The sequence below is a fragment of the Perissodus microlepis genome, chromosome 2, assembly GCF_051167445.1.
Source record: "Perissodus microlepis isolate ML-2025 ecotype Zambia chromosome 2, ASM5116744v1, whole genome shotgun sequence".
NCBI classification, from domain to species: domain Eukaryota; kingdom Metazoa; phylum Chordata; class Actinopteri; order Cichliformes; family Cichlidae; genus Perissodus; species Perissodus microlepis.
Genome location: NC_140462.1, coordinates 14879652 through 14899106, shown reverse-complemented (window position 1 = coordinate 14899106; position 19455 = coordinate 14879652). Strand labels below are relative to the sequence as shown.

The window sequence follows — 19455 nt, the reverse complement described above, 5'->3', positions numbered from 1 at the left end:
AGGTTGTTTGTTTATTATGGCTGCATTATTATACTTTGTTGATGCCTTGCTTATCTGAATATTTAACTTACTTCTAATGACTCTTATCCATCTTTTTTTTTTCTTGTTCTTTCTTTCTTTCGTTTGTTTGTCTGTATTGCCTGGGGATCTAAAAAGTTTTTTGTCTTATTACAGCCCATAAAAACTTTAAAACCTTAGTAAAAAGGAAAACAATAATTAAAAAAGGGCAAACAGAGCAAATACATCCAAATAAAGACTGAAAATAGACATTTAGAGCATTTTTTAATTGATTTTAAACAGACATTTTTCATATTATACCCTGAATGTGTCCTCACTGACCTGGTTATAGGACAGCTGCATCGGTGAGGAGGGAGGCCCTGTTTACTGTGGCTGGTTTTGGTTTCCTGCCCAGCTGAAATGGATTATAGTCCTAAATTGCTACCTGGAGCTTTTTATCGTATTTAAACTTCATTATAACAAACAAAATATTTATAAATACGTAGCCTGTGCTTGTTAGTGGTTTGTGAAGATAATTGCGCTAAATTGTGATGTTTTATTTATGCTCACATATTTTGCTGGCAGCAGTAATCTTTTTCTTTTTTTTTCTTGCTGTGGTTCACGGCTGCTGAGGGTGAAGGAGACAAAGGTAAGTAAACACATGGTGGGCACTCACCAGCTTTCCCGTATCACTGCCTTTCCATGTGGTGATGGCGAGCTCCAGCAGGTCAATGTCCAAGACACACACGTAGTCTGTGTGACACAAACACGCGGTGGTTTTATTAGGAAACTGCTTATTTTGCAGTCATTTCAACACATTTTTTTGTTTATTTTACTAACAATAACTGCGGGACAGGCCCTTGAACTGGCAAACCAGTTTTCAGAATGCCTGTTTTTGGAAAAAGTACATATTAAGTGACCTTTCTATTTGCCATACAGCTTCCCAATATTATAGTGGATGTAGCTGTTCTTTTCAGCATAAATACGACCTTTTAGGCCCAGTTCCAGTCATATTTTTATTTTCTATTCTTGGACTCTACTGGAGCATAATTAACAGTTCAAAATCTTAATCTTAATCTTAAACTGAGCTTCAATAAAGAAACAAACCATTTTAACCCCATTTTCCACCCTTCAAGATGACTTTCTTCTGATTGACTGAGGGTACTACCTCCCTTTAACATCATACAGAGCTCACATACTTTTTTGTGATCCACCACTTTAAAGGCCAAAACCATTCATGGGTGGTAAATTACTCTTAAACAGCTCTAATATCAGTCTCACAGGCCTCATGTTAAAAATACTAGACCGCCAAACTTGGGATAACCATTTTCACTGTTCAGTCATCTGTCATTCTGAACAGCATGGCCAATGATTCGGTCCCCTGTTAGTTTCTGATATCGCAAGACACTGATTAGTTTAATGCATGCAAGATAAGAAAAGAAAATGCTACTTCTCATCTAAGCTTCACTAGAGTTCCTCAGCACACAGTCCTGAATAACTCTAACAGATAAAATCCAAAAAGGAAACCCAAACCAAACCCTTGTTTTTACACAGCTCCAAAAGGCATCTGAAGTACCTTACCTCTCCTCAAGTCCACTGTTTCAGTCTCACATTTGTCAGAGAGGTAGAGAGCAGAATCATCCAGGATGAATCTGACCACAACATAACAAAAATGAACAAAGGTCTCCCAACGATTCATACACTGTGACAAAAACTGACAGCAACGTTTTTGATTATTGTTTTAATGGACAATCTTTATGTCGAGTACCTGAGGTGGAAGGTGGCAGTGTCAACAATGATATTACTGGACAGAGAGAAGGACTCCGCCGTGAATAACACTCGCAGGGGCAAATACAGGGGTCTGAGAAACAAGATATGAAACAAGGGTGTAAAACGAGAAAAAAACAAAACAAAATCCATGTCCACATTATTTTACAAAACCTCTCTTTTGGGTGTATACCTATAGTCAACAGCACAGGTAGCGAGGTGCGTGTGGAGGACAGTGATGACGGCCGGCGCGGTGTATCCCAGAATAGGATCGTCGATGACATCCAGGAAGTCAACCAGCTGGAACAGTTTGCAGGTCATGAAGTAAATTTAGACTTAATCCACTTTATTTGACTTCTTTGTGTAGAGTGCGCTTTTTATTTTTCTCTTCAGTCCAAATGGTTTAACTACCGGTTTAATTACCACATTTACACGTTCTGCAGGATAGAGCTCATTATAGTTATGTAATTTTCCATCTTAAATCATATTTTTTTCTGTCTACGGTGTAACAACATATAGTCATTTATTATTTCTGGGAGCAAGAAGTTGTTTTTGGCAAAGCCAGTAATAGACTAATAGCAGCTGCCAGCACACTTGCAGCCATTTTCAGCTGTCTGGATTTTTTATTCATTTCCTGTACAGAAACATTTTCAGTGCAATTAATCTGACCTGTATAATCAATCTGTGAGGTCCAAGTTTTTTTTTTTCTTCCCCCCACACATCTCCTCTAAACCACATCTACATCAGTGATTATAGCACTTTCTAAATCGCCTGCAACCTCCCTGATGCAGCAATTTAAATGTTTTTTCTTAATGTATAATCGTGAATTATATGTTAACTGCACAAGATAGTGGCTATAAAATAATAACAGCATCAGTGTTTAGACTGATGGTGCAGAAAATGAAGAAAATGAGGGCTTAATTGTGCTTCCAAAACTAGAGTAAGACAGAGCCTGTGTTTTCCTGGTAGCTATTTTCAGCCATTTTCACACAGATTAGAGAAATGCTGGATGCTGGGAGAACCAGAGTAACTGTGGAAACTCAACACAGCAAAAGAAGCGTCCTGTTGTTGTAAGAGCCAATAAAAGCAAAGGGGGAGAGTGAAAGAAGAATAAAACTCTTTCACGATGGAAGGAGCTCTGGGACTATAGCGGAGTCTAAACTGACATTTAGCTGGCATTATTTCTATTCAAGAAAGAAAAACTTGCAGTCTGAGTAGGGGATGTTTTTAGAACTGAAAGCAGTCATTTCTTTATGATAGTGTCCCAGAGGGGAGGGCAGGAGAAAAGGTGTTTACTCCAAGTACTTGGAAAAATGGCTCACTAAAAAAAATAAATACAATAATAATGTGTTAGTCTAGTTTCTATTCAGTCCTTTTTAACCAGTTCAAAAAAAAAAAAGAAAAAAAAAGAAATCTGTGCAGATTTCTTTTTGTAGAATGTAGAATGCCAAAAAAAGGAAGTGTAGGAAGAAAAAGATATTTCCTGAATTACAAAACAGCAAATCTGACATTTTTTCTCTATGACACCTGAAATTTCTAATCCAAATACTTCAAAACTGAATAGCAAAAACATCCATTCATTTTCTTAACGAAATGTCCAATGTGCTGGAGCCTATCCTGCTGTCAAAGGGGTGAGATGCAGGTAGACCCTGGTCAGGTCGCCAGTACATGGCAGGGCTAACCCAGAGAACAAGAAGACAAATTCATGCTCATTTTCACACCTGTTGCCATTTTAGAATCACCAATTAGCCTCACATGCATGTCTTTGGACTGCAAAAGGAAGCCGCACGACCTGGAGAGAACTTATTAGGGCATGCAGAGAGCATGGAAACTCCACACAAGAAGCCTACAGAAGCTTGTTTCCCCCCACAGAAAAATATATATTTTTTGCCATCCGCAAGTCAAAATTCTGACTTCCTCAGAAGTTTTTTTTTTAAACATTTTTGTTTGATTTAGACAGAAAAAGATAGACAGGAAAGAGACTGGGAGGGGGTAACAACACATAACAAAGAGCCGCAGCAAAGGCTGCTGCATTTCAGCCATATGGGATATGGTCGCCTGCTTAACCAGTGAGCTAGCTCTCTAGATTTCAAATTCAGCATAATGCTATTTTGTTTTCAGTGGCTTCCATATCAGCTAGCTGGTGGATTCAGACTGAGGACCTTTTTGCTGTTAGGAGACAAACCATTGCACCGCTGTGCCTCTTTAGCGTGATTCATTCAGATTCTTACCTGCTCGTGCCAACTGTGGTTGGTCTGCGTCATGTAATGTCGCATGGTGGCACCTTGAAGGCGAAGGGCAACGAGGAACTCCTGTGAAGAGAACAAGAAATAAAAAACCAAAACAACAACAATAACAATAACAATCATCATCATCACTATCAGGTATATGAGGACATGCCTTGACATTTCTCTGAGGGTCCAGTGTGATTTTGATGGCTGTGGATAACATCTGCACCTCTCCCTCCCTGCTGCTCACACTGCTCACTCCCACCTCTGTGGGGTAGATGGTGAGGTCCAGGTGCTTTGGGGGCATGAAGCTGGGCATTTCCAACCGCTGCGGGATGGGGGTGTCCTTCAAGACAGCTGTGTTTGTGTGGCATATGAAAAAGTTAACTGCATACTTAGTGCATAACACACACACCATGCTGAAACTAAATGTCTTTAAATAACACAACAATGCGCACCTCGATGGTAGAGCTCCACTCGTCTGCTCTCCAGACACAGGAAACTGAGATTGGGGTCATTTTGGTGCTGCGCTACACTGAATATCTTCCCCCCTTCCAGATCAAGCACGAGCTCTCCGTGACTCTGGTCCTCCTGAATCAATAACATCAGTGTCAGCAGAACAATACATGACGAATACACAGTTAACAATGGAAAAGCATTTTACACATCTTCATGATGATAGTAACTATGAATAGATTTCGATAAATACATTCATTAACATGTGGTTGGATATCTGATTACAACTACTTTATAGTCATTAAATCTTCATCTTCTGACTTGAAAGGCTAAAAATAAGAAGTTCCAACACATTGTAGTTTAAGATAAACAATCTTGGAAGGTTTTAATAATTAGTATCTGATGCAGTTAAAATCCACAAAATTCACTGTCTTGTGGCCACCTTCTTGTCTGTCCGGGCTTGGAGGCGACCCTTCCCGATAATCACAGTGAGGGAGAGAAGGCTCAGATTGTGGTTGGGACGAGGAGCCATCGGATGCGACTTTCCAGATGATTCACTGGCCAAGTAGTACTGACACTCGTCCTCTTCTGAGTCAGAGTCTACAGCAGAGAGAGAGCATGAGAGAAGACAAAGGAAAAAACATTTTGTCTGTTTAATTTTAGTCATCAGTGAAGGAAAAATTCTCCAAACATAATAAAATACTTAATATAAGATGACCTGAGAGGTTATTATGTCTAATACATCTACAATATGCTCAAGTTTTCCATCAAATGAGCCAAACTTACCCAGCCTAAAGGCCGACTTGCAGAGCTGGAACTCGTCCTGGTGATGGCGGCTGTGGTCGGGGCTGTGGGCTGAGGGGGGAGGAGGCGGGGGAGGCTCCCACATCAACAGATCATTATTGATCCTTGTGGACAGAGGGACGGGTGAGGGGAAATTACTGTTAGTTCTGAGGCAGGATTTAAGACCAAAATAAGGATGAAAATAGGAACAAAGCTGGAAGAGGTATTAATATAACAAGCAAAGTCAGTTTGACACGAGCACCTCAAAGACGGAGAATTGCATTAACAGTACAGCTCCGAGATACTCAGAGGGAAATCAAGGAGCTCGTTCTGGGTTATGTGGTGGAAGAAATACTACCAGTATGAACTCGCTACACAATCAGCTAAAGTCAGTACACTCGGGCTGGACTCCCTCTGCACATATAACCAGCGCTCATGAGCAAACTGTAGGAGCTAGTTTATCTCTGGTGATGCAAAACTTTAATGAGTTACTTTCATCTATAAGTAATGATGCAACATAATGTTTTATCAGCAGTAACATGTTATGTATTAAGTTACTTTTAAATGTATCCAGCACTGAACACTATTAACACCTAAAGCCAGCAGAATCTTTTGTGTGTCAAGGCAGGTAAAGTGCATCTGTAAGACTTTATAAGAGTCGTTTGTATTTTGAATATTAAACTTAAGAGTTTAAAAAAAGTAGAGTCCATATTTTTTAAGGACACCTGGATTATTCTAAACTGGGAGGGCAAACAAAGGTCTTGTGATACTTTTTACATACCTGTTATAGATGCTCTGGAAGGCCTGTTTGCTGGGGAGCAGGATATAAGCTAGTGGCATGCTGATGTCCACAGCACACTGACACTGAGCGACACACTGCTCCTGAAACTGACGCATCTCCTCTGGGTCGGCTGGAATCACCATCTAAAACACACAGGGAGGAGAGGTGAGGCGAGGAGGAACATGGATGGCTGAGATGGTTTATAAACTGGGATGTGTCATGTTTTTCTGTGTGTCAGCACACCTCCTCAGTCTCAAACATGGTGCGGTTGGAGGAAAAAGGAGAGCTCGTTTTGTCGTTGAATTCACAGTGACTTTCAAAGAAGGCGGCACCAAGGTCCCTGATGAGGCCTGGGTTCATGCCACTCAGACCAGCTGCTGGGCCCTGAGCCTCACCTCCACGCACACGCACTGATATCCTGTTCACAAAGACGTGAGGAAAGCTGAATATGAGTGATGACAAAGAGTAATGAAGAAAATCAGCTTTGCCTTCAGCTGTCTCACGAGTGTTGCCACTCCTTATGGTACTGAAAGAACCAGACTCCTGAACAGTGAAGTTAAAATTAAAACATGTAGTTCAGCATCTCAAATTTCGTGAATTACACATATTGTCTTTTGGCTTCTGTATCTGAAAAAAGGGCTGGTGAATATTTGAAGAGAAGACAATTTGGTCACAGCCTCAAAAGGGGGAAATGCTAATTCAGTTTATTAAAGATCTTGACATTTTTATTATATTTTATAATCTTCCCATAGCTGAAAACACATTTATTGTGTTCTTCTGATGGTCTTCATGAGCATCATAAGATGGAGTCTGTGACTCCTTTGATGAATCACTGATCCACTGATGATCAGAAGGACTAACCTGGGCAGAGTGTCCCGGTTCTTCCTCACTCTGATACAAGGGAAAGAGCCTCCCTCCCAGCCCTCATACGACCCTGGTGAGACACAAGACATTGGGAAATTAAACTGAGTTCTAAATATCAGACTAAAGGAATTATTAACTAAACTATAATCTTAGAAACCAAGCCTGTAAAAACACAACTTGGATGGGTACATCAATATAAAACGCCAGATATGAAAATGTCTGCATTCATTATAAAAGACACTTGTATATAACATAACTTTATGTACAGAAAGACACAGGTCTCTCTTTTTTTTAAATATAGCGCTAATTTAAGATTAAAGTTACAGTTTATTGTTTCCAGAAGTCCCTAATAACTAAATTTAACACTAAAAGTACATCGGACTGTCTTTGCTAAACAGTGGTCAGTAATCTAGTCATCTAGCTTTGGTTCCTCCTGTCATGAATCTTCACTGAGAAGCAACAACTACTTGTCTGTGTTCCCACCGTGCAGGTCGGTGAAGGAGGCCTCCAGCAGCTGGGTGAGGCAGGGGGCCCACGGCTGTCCCGGTGTAGTCTGCTCACTTTGCAGGTCTGGGGCCTCCTGGTGCTTCAGCTCAAACTCTGTCATCTCCAACACCAAGGTTTCCTGCCGCACCGCCCTCTGGGTTGGAGGCCGACGCTTTGGGAGGGGCTGCAGATCAGGTATGGGGAAACGAAGTCTGAGGACGGCGTGAGGCGACAGGAGGGTGAAGGAGGAGCTGAGCTCGGTGCTGTGAGTCTAAGAGGGCAGTAGGAGGAAAAACATGTGAACATGGATTTTAGGAAGCATTTCAACCATAGAGCTTCAGAAAGTAAAAAGTTATGACTCTGCACAAAGCTGCTAATGTTATGTTTTATCTGAATGCTTTTCTGCTCACGGTCTTTTGGAGGCTGAGTCTGAGTGGCTTGTATTACCAACATATTACTATAATTATAAACTCTATAGCCTTTAATGATGTCAAGATTAAGTATCCCCTCAGATCCAGTAACCATGAGGGATTTTTTTAACAGCAGGTCTCTCTGTATGGTCTGGACCTAAGACACGATACACAGTTCGTACTCTCTGGGTGACCTCATTTATTTTTTTCACAGAATAAATCTATTCCACTGACCTGTACGAGTCCTGGTCCAGGCGTCTGATTGGGACAGTAGCTGAAGGCTTTCCTGAGGCTCTCCAGGCGGCTGAGGATGTCCAAATCCAGTTCGGCACTAAGCTCAGCCAGCTCCACTCGCACAACGCTGCTCCGCCGCAACACCTGCTGCTTGCCCTGCAGAAACACATGAACACACAACAGGTTAAAGAAAAAAGAAATTGTTGTTATTCTCACATCAGTTTTTGACATAATGTTTGGTTGATTACGCATGTTTGAATAGCTAAAGTAAACTGTAAGGCTTTTAGCGGTCAATCCTTCCGAAGAGCTTCACAAAAATCTGCATATATAAATACTGGAAATGTTACAGTACAGATTTTTCAGGATACAGCTATTAAATATTAAAAAAATTACTTGAACTTTTGAATATTTTAAGACATAAAAAGTTAAAGGGTAAAGTTTTGTTTTGTCAAAAATATCTAATTTTATTTAATATGACATGGAAAAAAAGAGGGAAAATCTTTCTTAATAAAACTGTAAGAAACACATACTTAATGCTTTTCTTTTTAAGCTATCAAAATGTCCTTCCTGGAGTTCACATTTTCATGCAACTGCTTCTTGTCCAGTGTATGATCTCCATTGCAAACACTAATTTCGGCTATGACTGAGTCAAACCTATACTGTTTTAACCTCAGCTGGCACTGGGAAAAATACATAGAAATCATTTTGGTGCCAATCTCTAACCATAAATATAACTTATATTTGTTTACAGTAAAACTCATTATGGAACCATTAAACCATTTCTGAAAATATTTCTGAGCACACTGTGGTTTGGTGATTAAAAGGTGAATTGCACTTTATTATCAGAAGATATTCTTTTAACTTTTACTTTACCTGATACACTCCTTTTAAAATGTATATTTTGTAAACGATGATGGGTGAACAGAACAGGAAGTCTTGAACTGAATAACCACCATCAGGGTATCCTGGCTCCAATGTAAACCCAGAATAATTTGCAATTTGAGAGGCTAAGTCAGCGGACTAGTCGATGGCTAAAAAGACTGGGCCGTGTGTTTAGAAACGCTTACCTTACGCAGGCGTTTTTCAGTGAGGCTGTAGTGTAACTGGGCACACGGTCTGGCTGCAGCTCCAACTGTGAACAGACCAGCTTTCTGGAACTGAAGCAACTGAAAAGAGAAACCCACAAGAGAGTTGAGACTGGATTTGTAGTTTTTCCCTTGGGGTGGTAAAGAAGCAACAAACATACCACTTCCAGACAATAGGGAAAGGTCATCTTAAATGTGAAATTCTTATCTGACATTTTCAACTCTAATTTAAGTCACTTTTCCTTTATTTTACAATAACTTTAGTCTGAACAGCCATTTCTCAAAACCTTAAATATTGATGTTTGTTAAGTATTTGGATGCTCTTATGAAATAACTTACTCTAGACTGTGCAAACACTGACTTTAATGTGAATGCTTCACAAAATTAAATTCTTAGCACGGACACAAGCTTTCGCCTTTACAGTGTGAACACTGCCTGTTTTTGTTTAAAAGCTCGACAGACTGACAGAGAGATGATCTACCTCACAGTACTCCGGCTTTCCGTCCTCCCAGAGGCACTCTAACAGCTCCAGTCTGCTGAAGGAAAGGTCAGAGGTCACAGCCCTGTTTTGGCGTCTCCCACTCCGCATCTCACAGGCGACCTGCACCGCTGCTCCTGTTAATCTGCAGTGAGAACGATAAAGAGAAACAAACTCTTGGTCTCAGTGGGAAAACTTGACCAACTGTGTGTGAATGCAATTTGAGAGAGAGGACGGAAGCAGGAGCAACAAAAAGTCGGAAAGAAGGAGAAAAAACCCTCCCAAAACATCAATCACAAGCACCTGATTATGAAAGTGTATTTTTCTATCTCCTTCCATACAAAACCACAATAAAGACGATGAGTGCATTTTTTAACCTGAGATTTGAGTGTGGGCAGGCTTTGGCGAATCCGCCTCTCAGTTGATGGAAGTCTCTTTCACTGAACATGCTGTCCTTGAAGGCGGTCAGCTCCTTGAAAAACACCTTAGACACCTGAGCCAATGACGAGGCTCCGTCAGCACTGGAGGGTTGTGGATCCTCCTGCAGAAGGGTTAGAGTGATTCCGCCAAGGGTCAGTCGCAGCAACGCGTCAGGCTTCAGCTGCTCTGCCTGGCCGCTGTGTGATCGTCCTGCAAAGATGAGAGTTCAGCATAGAGACAAAGCATGGGCAGGCTTTCTTGCTTAATATAAGGATATAAGTAAATTTAATTTGCTTTACATTTAGGTGTCACAGTGTTAAGACACTGCTTCTATAACTAAGTGCAATCATGACACTTGTTATATTAGACCCCCTGATTCTTCTATAGGCACAAATGCCAGGACTCCCTTATTTTAACACCATCTTGAGGCACCGTTCTCTTTTGCTGTTTCTCCCAGAAAAGTCCAGCAACTTTCTTGAGAATCTAACTTTTTTAATGTGTACATATATATATCAGACATGCAAGCTTTTTGTGGTCATCTAAAGTTGCAAGACTGCCCATTAAACACAGCCTACATGCAAACCTGGCAACCCAATTCAGGGTGTATGTCTGCAGGTAGACCAATTAGATGCTCCCTACTTAGTTATTTTTACTTCACCACTTCAGCTCCTTTTATAGCAAAGGCAAAATGAAGAGTAAGACTTGAAAATACTGAAAAATCAATAACTTTGTGGCTTTTGTGAAGCTGGAAAGATTCAAGCTTCCTGAATCAATAGCAGCACATTTTTCCTGAAGTATTCAGGTAGAGCGTGAGCTTCAACCAAACTGTTCAGTCCTCTGGCTGGACAAATAGCTCTGGCATCTCTGTGCTGTGCTAGGAAAATGTACAACTGTGTACTTTCACCAAAATCATTTTACACATATCCCACCTGTCCCTCTTCCCAACATAAACCCATAACTTAGCACTCCACATTACCTCTACTGCGGCCGCTGGCCTGGGGTAGACTAGATAGACAGCCAGCAACAGGATATCTCCTGGGACAATTCATGACGCCCTGGCAGGAAAAGTCAAAGTGAGAACAAGAAGATTTACAAATTCCTGTTTAATGCATGCTATTCTTGAACTTTGTGCTTGCAATTGGTGCTAAAACACATTTTCGCATTTGTTAACAAATGTGAAACGCCCAAAATAAAAAAACATGAAATAATTGTTAAAAAAAAAAAAAAAAAAATCATATTAGATATTTTTTATACTTTTCATGGCATGAGCACACAATACAAATACAGATAAACCAGAAATTTATTCTGACAGTTTTTGGACCTTAGAACGTTCAGGCATCTGTTAGAAATTTAAACATGCGCACGCGCACACACTGTGTACCTGTGCAGACAGCGGTCCCGGCTGTGTGAAGCTGGCTAGACTGTGTGTGGAAGACTCCATGTCGCTGTCTGACAGCTCACTGCCGGAGCGGACAGATGTCACACTGCTCGTCATCCCAGCAGGACCCATAGAGTAAAACATTTCTGCAGGAAAACACATGCAGACACACTGAGTGATTAATTAGTGAAATGTAAACAAACACTTCTTCACATCATGTTCCTGTAAGAAAAGGAGCAGCAGTTTTACACACCTTCAGGAATAGGACATAAAATTAAAATACCAGACTACTCTCTGTGGCTCATACAATCAAACACCAGACTGGTGTCCTGTATCTTTTTTAAATGACACTATCAAAGGAAACTGTGTATTAATTGCGAGCTAAGATATTGGGAACAAATACCATTTACTATCCCAAAAAAAAAAAAGAAAAAGAAAAATCAACTCATGCTTCACAATTTACTTGGCTTTTTTAAAAATTAAATATGCAGATTCTTAACAGTCCTGCTGATGTTAGGATGCATTTGAAGCAGACACAGTATAAGAGGTCTTGTACTGATCCGTGTACCTCCATTCTCCATGCCGGTGACAAACGACTCGAGGTCAGGCTTAGTTTCCCACTCATCGTCTCTGGGACTGGAGCCAAGCTGCTTACCGAGGTCTTCCTCAATCATTCGCAGGTCATCCGAATCTAACGGACGACTGTGCACTCTGCCGCACTTGGTCTCTGGCTCTGGGTAATAGAGGAGTGAATATTTGATTAAAATGGTTCAAAGGAAAACAGACCACGTGTATAACCTCACATTTAGGAGCCGTTTAAAAATATCTGTGACATTATTGTTTAGCTCCAGGCTGCAGCGGGAGAAGCCAGACTAGTGTAGGTGTTTAAGGACAGAGACGTTATCACATTATGGGGCTGTACAATGTACTGCTTGAATTTGTGAGCCCATACTACTTTATGGTTCAGAGGATCATACATTTCAGGTGCAATATTATGAGCGAGGGCAATACTTTTTAACCTACATAACCATAAAGGGGAAACAGAGAAATCTTTAATTTTAAAATCATTTATTTATGTTACTATACCCCCAATTACCTAACTATGCTTCAACCAGTCTCCTGCTTTCACCTAGAGTCAGCTGACAAAAATGCCATTCTTTAACTTATAAAGGTACACACTATTTTAGGTCATGGCATAATCATAATCATAAAACTGGCCATGAATTAGTTTATATCACACTGCCCGTTTTTCTGTACCAGTGTCTATACAGAGGGCTGCCAGCAGGTCTGTCAGATGGGTTATTTGATCAGGAGACAGCAGCATGTGGACACAGCCCACTTTCCCATCCAACTCCAGCTAAGAATCGGAGAGAAAGAAAAGAGAGAGAAGTCAGCCTGAGACAGTAGTTGTGTTTTTGCATTTCTTGGTGTGCATGAGAGAGCTGCGTGCACCTTTGGTCCGGGCAGCATGTCGTTCTGTTTGATCTTGATGGTGGTCTCAATGAAACCGGAGCAGCTTCCTATGAGGAGCGGCTGAGATAGAGGGGCAACTTGTGGCTTGGCCTTCTCCCCTTCCTCCTCCTCCTTATCATCGTCGCCTTCACCTTCCTCTCCCTCACTAGCCATGGCTGAATCTGTGTGTTCCTCCTCAGGAGGACCCTGTCAAATGAAGACAAATGAAGACAGAGATGAAAGTCAGGAACACTGTCTTCTTCACACAATGCCACTTGTAAATTATAATTCAGTTCAAAAGAAAAAGCAGATCCACACCACTTTGTCCTCCCTAGGTATCACATACCATTATTATGGAAGTTGTACTTTAATACATTATTTTCTGACAACACTTCACATAAGAAAAGACAAATCATCCTGTTTGTAAAGCTGTAACCTAAAAAAAGTATCTTTCTGAAGTCAGACATTTTTAAAAAGCTGCAGACTTTCTCCAGTCAGATTGTCTGAACTGATCTTATAGTCTCAGTTTAAACATCAGCAGATCATGTCTGTGTCATATCTGCAACGTGTCGCCACAGCTCTCCACATTTGTTAGTCTGATTACTTGTATTCCAAATGAAAACTAAAAATGTTGCAAAAAAAAAAAAATCTAAAGGTAAAAGAAATAAAGAAAATAAAATAGAAAAGATACAGAAATCTGAGGCAGCGTGGTCTCCATCACCTGTACTATGCCATTGCTATCATAGAACAGCTGAACAGCGCTCAGCTGGAGGATCTTGTGCAGGAAGGCGGGTGGCTGGTGGATGTCGACAGGCACGGCAGTCTGGCTGGCTGGATCTCGCACTGCCTCGTCGAAATACTCCAGCCTGGAACAACATGGCAAAATCAGAAATGTACACCATTTATTGCTAACAGCAAATTTAAGTGAGAAGAAAATAACGGTGCAAACAGAGGAAGACATTACACCTGCAAACTGGTTTCAATGTGACGAAACATCAGTCGTGTAATTAATGGTGTGCTGATAACCAACGTAATATTCTGACCAGAAATACACACTTACACGATCAGTGCCTTCAGCACCAGGACAGCTGAAGCAGAAGCTCCTGTTTAACAAACACTGCATGTGTAATAGGGCTGCCACGATTAGTCGACTAGTCACGATTACGTCGACTATCAGAATCGTCGACGACTGATTTAATAGTCGACGCGTCGTTTGAAGCTTTGTAAGATCACAAAAGACGCAGGACTAAGTAGTAGGATTTAAGAGTGTAATAACGGACTTAAACAGAAGATCGCAGCACTGCATGTACAAGGATGCCAGCTGCCGTTAAACCCCGAAGAAGAAGAAGTAGCTCTGTCCCAGAATTCATAGCGCAGCCCAGCTCAGTTTCCAACAACGGCGGCAGCTAGTTAGTTTTAATATTACTCTTATTATTCTTTCTGGGTCACAAAATAAACGTTTAACATATTTTCAGGCGAGAATGTAGCTGTGTAATCCTCAAATATCTGCTCAGTTTATCAAGACACCACATGTTTTCAAAAGCGCTCCGACGTTTTCGGAGACGTCTGTTACCCACTAGCTCGATAGCTAGCCGGGGGCAAGGCTCACTAGAGTCCGGTGAGAACACCGGACTCCCGGCAAATCGTTTTCAAACCCACCGCTGTCTTTCGCTACTCAGGTTAAACATATATAAGTCACTTAGATAACTTAAAAATGTTATCGTTTGGCTTTATTTTTTAGTATTTTATTTGTTCCTGAGTAAATCGGTTTGGCTGAGATGAAAGTTATAGTTTTTACACAGCTGAATAAACGTCAAGCAGACAGCTGATTATCAGAAGTGTGAGATGCTCGAGAATATACTCCGTTGTCCCGTTATATTTTAGATAGCAAGGAGTTTATTAAATTTCACAGAAACAATCTGCAGATTTCATTAAACTTTAATAAACTATCATCTTGTCTTTATTTTTAGTTAGCACATACCTTAAACACTTAAAGCTGTAAGCTAATGATAGTTATATAAGAGCAGATGCTGCTGGTGCAATAAGCTGTACATTACGTCCAATGGATGATGATCTGATTAGTCGACTAATCGCAAAAATAATCGGTGACTAGTCGACTATCAAAATAATCGTTTGTGGCAGCCCTAATGTGTAACATGCCTCACTTGACCTGAATCAGTTCTGCCCTTGTGGTCTCTGATCACAGATCAGCAAAGCTCAACCTGTGCAGCTTTGTCAATATGCCAGGAAAACAGAGAGTCATCAGTCTCACAGCAAAATGCCAATAACGTCATGACATATGAGGGACACAGAAAGACGTGTGCAGGGCATTGAGGTTTAAAAAATGAGCATACTGTAATGCAAGTCTATTTAAAGTAATCTTTACCTTCCTTTTCAGATAATAACTTGCAATTGTCAAAAAAATATTAGCAACTATAGTTTAAATAATTTAAAAAGTACTGTAATTTATCCCATTTAAAGTCCAGCCAGCCTGAAAGTAGCCTGAGAGCTAAAAGCACTTTCCTGATTATGACAATTTACATCCTCTCCTGTCTTCTTAGGCTTGGATTAAGAATTTTTTTTTAAGTTATAAGATCTATCTGAAAATATAAAATTGGGGGTCATTTGTAGCTACCTTGTAATAATAAAACAGATAGAGTATTATATGCTTTAAACTAGGTTTAGTGCATTTTATTTAACCATTCTTGACTAATGCAGTTGGAAATGGTTCCAATGTTATGTCAACAATGTAGCACGAATACATCAAACCATTAGGAACAGCTCTCTATATATAATTCTGGTGTTTCATACGCAGCATCAGTGACTCATCAGTGTCCATAGTCATCAATGAATGTCACGGTCACAGACACTCTATTATTGACAACACCTCAAGCACAGGCCGCAGTTATCTGTAGCCACTGTTCAGCCGAATACTGGTAATGTTTCAAATGTGCTTCACACTGAGGCCACGGAGTGCAAGCTCATAAACAGAACAGGCCTCTTGTGCTTAGCAGCTGATGATTAGAGAAGACCTGGCCTCCATTTTGGTAATCACAGAAAAATGTGAGCATGCTGTGCTTCACATTGAGTTTCTGTTTGAGTTTCTATCCACCAAGGAGTGTGTGCTGAGAGCATTTATACCTTTATGACAATGGCTCATATTATAACGCTACAGCCCAAAAGATACATCTGTTAGCTGATATTATTAGCCCACAAACATGACATCTGATACAATTTTCCACCTGCAATGACTGCAGGTCACTTTTGGCCACTTTTTCAAACTAACTGTAAAATATTTTGCATTTCTGAAATGCAAAGCTAATAAGTAAAACCAACACCAGAACGTTTTAATACCTAAAAATAAACATCCAGCCCTGAAAACCAAAATCAGTGACTATTCAAGACATCACTTGACAACTTCTACACACATTTTAGTGTGATGCAAAACACATGCAAGAGAAAGGACATTTGATTTTACCAAGCGGTGCATTTCAGTAATAGTTAGATAGAAGGTTAAAATATGACACTAATGGTGAACACATTTGGAGCTTTCTTAAAGCTGCGGATTACGATTATAGGGCCTGATTTCCGACTTCTGTGGGGAATCTTTGTAGAACCTACGACGTAACTCTGGAAGCGGCCGACACTGTTGCCACCACTTATCCTTGTGCTGGTGCACTGTGTGTTAATAACCTTGTGGTTGTGTCCCAGTCTTTCATGTGCCTGGGCATACGCTCTTTGTTTTGGTCAGTTTTGTCCGTCAAGTTTTGCTTGTTCATTCCTCCACATCCATTCTGACCGTTTCAGCTATCACCTTCTGTGAAATTGCTGACATTTCTGAGTCCTTAAACTGGTGCTATGATTATTATTCTGTCACTGATAAATGCAAATCTAGGGAAGAAAAAGTCGCCAGAAGTGCACAGGAGGTATCAACAGTACTGAACAGACCAATCACACCGGCTGTGTTGTACCGACACACATCAAAGTGCACGCCAGGTTACAACGTAGGGTTTCAGAGGGGTTTGCAGCTACGCGGCGTAATTTTCCACTTAAGCATCAATTCCAAGTAAGCCTACTATTATCTCATTTGCAAATTTCAGGAATTTCTAGTGAACATAAATGTAGAAAAATAAACACACAAACACATATTGCTCCCTTTAATACACTGAATGAAGACAATGTGACTCTAAAAGGCAAGTAAAGTTACTGTCAGATGAACTACTGGAGCACAAGTTATACATTTATGTGTTTAAAAGTGTTTCCATTACTACTGGAAATGTTGTTACTACTCTAACTGTAGTATCAATGAGGCTGTAACTGTAAGTATGTAAAATAACCTTCAGTGAAAACCAGGTCTAGTTTTTCCTGTTTGCAGCTCATATTCCGCTAGGAAAAAGGAAGGAGGAACTCACCTTTTAATGTGCACTTCTAAGGCGACGCCTGTTTCCAGGTCCAAGGGCTGGTGCTCGATGCGGACGATAGTGTCTAGAAAGGTGACTTTAATGCGACGAAGGACTGCAAAAACAGACGACAAAACAGATATGCAAAGATTCATTAGCACCGATCTCTTACATGAGTTCTGCTTTGCTCTGAGTGGTGGGGTCTAATTTGTACATTAACAGTGTCTCTACTGTCTCCCTGAAGCACATCTGCTTAGTCAAAGCTGAATGAAGGTAAATTCTGATTTGTCAAAGTCAGAGCTAACCGTTGTAAACAAGAGGCTCTAATTCACCTCCCTTTAAAACAGTGGATATCAAACTATGGTGGAGGCCCCAGTGGTGGGGAATAAAGCCAATTCAGATGGGGCATGAACAACCATGGAAAAATGTGAAGTGAAACAAAGTTGAACTGACATGTTTTCCTGTAAGGAAATTAAAAGTTTTGGAAGCAAAAGATTTGAACAGCAGCTTGGTGGAATTACAGAGCTGTGTGCCCAAGATGACAATATTAAGGATATGACCTCTCATTGGCATCAAAGCCAAGAGCCAAGTAAGGAACAGAAAGTACTGCCTGAAACTGATCAAACAGAGAAAGAATTACCTGTGCAAATAACAGCCTCCTTATCTGAAACATCAATCATATTTAATATGAGCAGTCACCATTGTAACAGTAAAGTACATTATGGAAAAGAAGTAGAAGTATAATGGAGGCACTGTAAAGTTACTGGGAAATGAAAAAAAAATATCCATGACCAAACATTAATGCTGTTTGATAGCACATTATAAATGTCGAACAACTCACTTGTACTGTGTAACACTATATGTATATATATGTATGAAGTGTTGTTCAATTATAAAAAATAAATTAAAAAACACAGAGTAATGGTCTTGAGCCACCTTTAATGTCTCTATGCTTCCAAGGAGCCACAATTTCCTCTAATTATTAAAGTGGTCTTGAGCAATAGTTCTCCAGGCCTTCTAAATGCTTGTTACTAGCAGCCTGTTTCAAAAGCACATAATTTTCTTCCCCTTCATAGAGTCTTTAGTTGACTCTATGAATGCCAGACAACACAGTTTGACTCACATAAAATGATACTTTTGCACCAACAAGGTGATTTCCAAATCCTCTGAAAAGTTGGCATATCACACCATGTTGTGCAGTGTGTCTTAAAAAAAAACAAACAAAAAAAAAAACAAATACGGAAACGATAAGTAGTGGATAAAAGAAGTAACAGGCCTAAAAATAATCTACAGCAGATGAACAGTATCTCAAAGTTCAAAGTTGTGTCTTTAAGAAATTAGGCAAAAATCTAGCAAAGTGCTGACAGAGGAGCGGAGCGATACATCTGGACCTTCAGTTGATCCATCTATTGTTTAACAAAGCCTCATCAGAAATGGTCTCAGTGGAAGGATGGTTGTTAAGAAGCCATTGTTATAGAAGGAAAACACAAGAACTTGACTGTCACTAGAATCAGTAACGAGTCTTGCAGAGTAATTTTCAATTCACTGTGAATATATCCGGAAGAGATCAGGAGAGAGGTACTAATGTAAATGTTTACAGCAGGGGTGGGGAACTCCATGCCTCAAGGGCCTAGGTCAGCACACCTGAATCAAATGATTAGTTCATTACCAGGCCTCTGGAGAACTTCAAGACATGTTGAAGAGGTAATTTAGCCATTTAAATCAGCTGTGTTGGATCAAGGACACATCTAAAACCTGCAGGACACCAGCCCTTGAGGCCTGGAGTTCCCCACCCGTGGTTTATAGCCATCACAGTTGAGAGTCATGGTTTGGGGTGCATTTGAGCTGGTGGTGTTGGAGATCTTTTCAGAATTGATGAAATTTTGAATTCAGAAAAGTACTGTGAGATTTTCATTCACCATGCAATACTATCTGGAACGCATCTGATTGGCAACAGCTTGATTTTTCATCACCAAACATACTGACCATGTAGTAACTGCATACCTGGATAGAACCCCCCCATCAAACATAATCAATTATAAGCAAGGGTCTTGAACTCCAGGCCTCGAGGGCCGGTGTCCTGTAGGGTTTAGATATGTCCTTGATCCAACACAGCTGATTTAAATGGCTAAATGACCTCCTCAACATGTATTGAAGTTCTCCAGAGGCCTGGAAATGAACTAATAATTTGATTCAGGTGTGTTGACCCAGGGTGCTATCTAAAACCTACAGGACA

The 19455-nt window shown here is 40.4% G+C and overlaps 1 protein-coding gene across 1 annotated transcript in view; it reads right to left on the bottom strand.

The window, feature by feature from the left end:
- Positions 1–19455, bottom strand: part of atg2a (autophagy related 2A) — a 30375-nt gene that overhangs the window by 7238 nt on the left and 3682 nt on the right. The window contains exons 4-27 of the mRNA XM_084949034.1: positions 17232–17334; positions 13541–13685; positions 12820–13026; positions 12625–12724; positions 11936–12100; positions 11371–11513; positions 10966–11044; positions 9947–10199; positions 9573–9714; positions 9074–9172; positions 8007–8162; positions 7360–7633; positions 6874–6946; positions 6256–6430; positions 6013–6155; positions 5235–5356; positions 4891–5048; positions 4451–4583; positions 4165–4349; positions 3996–4076; positions 1958–2064; positions 1766–1858; positions 1579–1649; positions 674–750 (exon numbers count right to left, since the gene is read on the bottom strand). Coding sequence (XP_084805160.1) covers positions 674–750; positions 1579–1649; positions 1766–1858; positions 1958–2064; positions 3996–4076; positions 4165–4349; positions 4451–4583; positions 4891–5048; positions 5235–5356; positions 6013–6155; positions 6256–6430; positions 6874–6946; positions 7360–7633; positions 8007–8162; positions 9074–9172; positions 9573–9714; positions 9947–10199; positions 10966–11044; positions 11371–11513; positions 11936–12100; positions 12625–12724; positions 12820–13026; positions 13541–13685; positions 17232–17334 — 3284 coding nt within the window. The remainder of the gene's footprint in view (positions 1–673; positions 751–1578; positions 1650–1765; positions 1859–1957; positions 2065–3995; positions 4077–4164; positions 4350–4450; positions 4584–4890; positions 5049–5234; positions 5357–6012; positions 6156–6255; positions 6431–6873; positions 6947–7359; positions 7634–8006; positions 8163–9073; positions 9173–9572; positions 9715–9946; positions 10200–10965; positions 11045–11370; positions 11514–11935; positions 12101–12624; positions 12725–12819; positions 13027–13540; positions 13686–17231; positions 17335–19455) is intronic.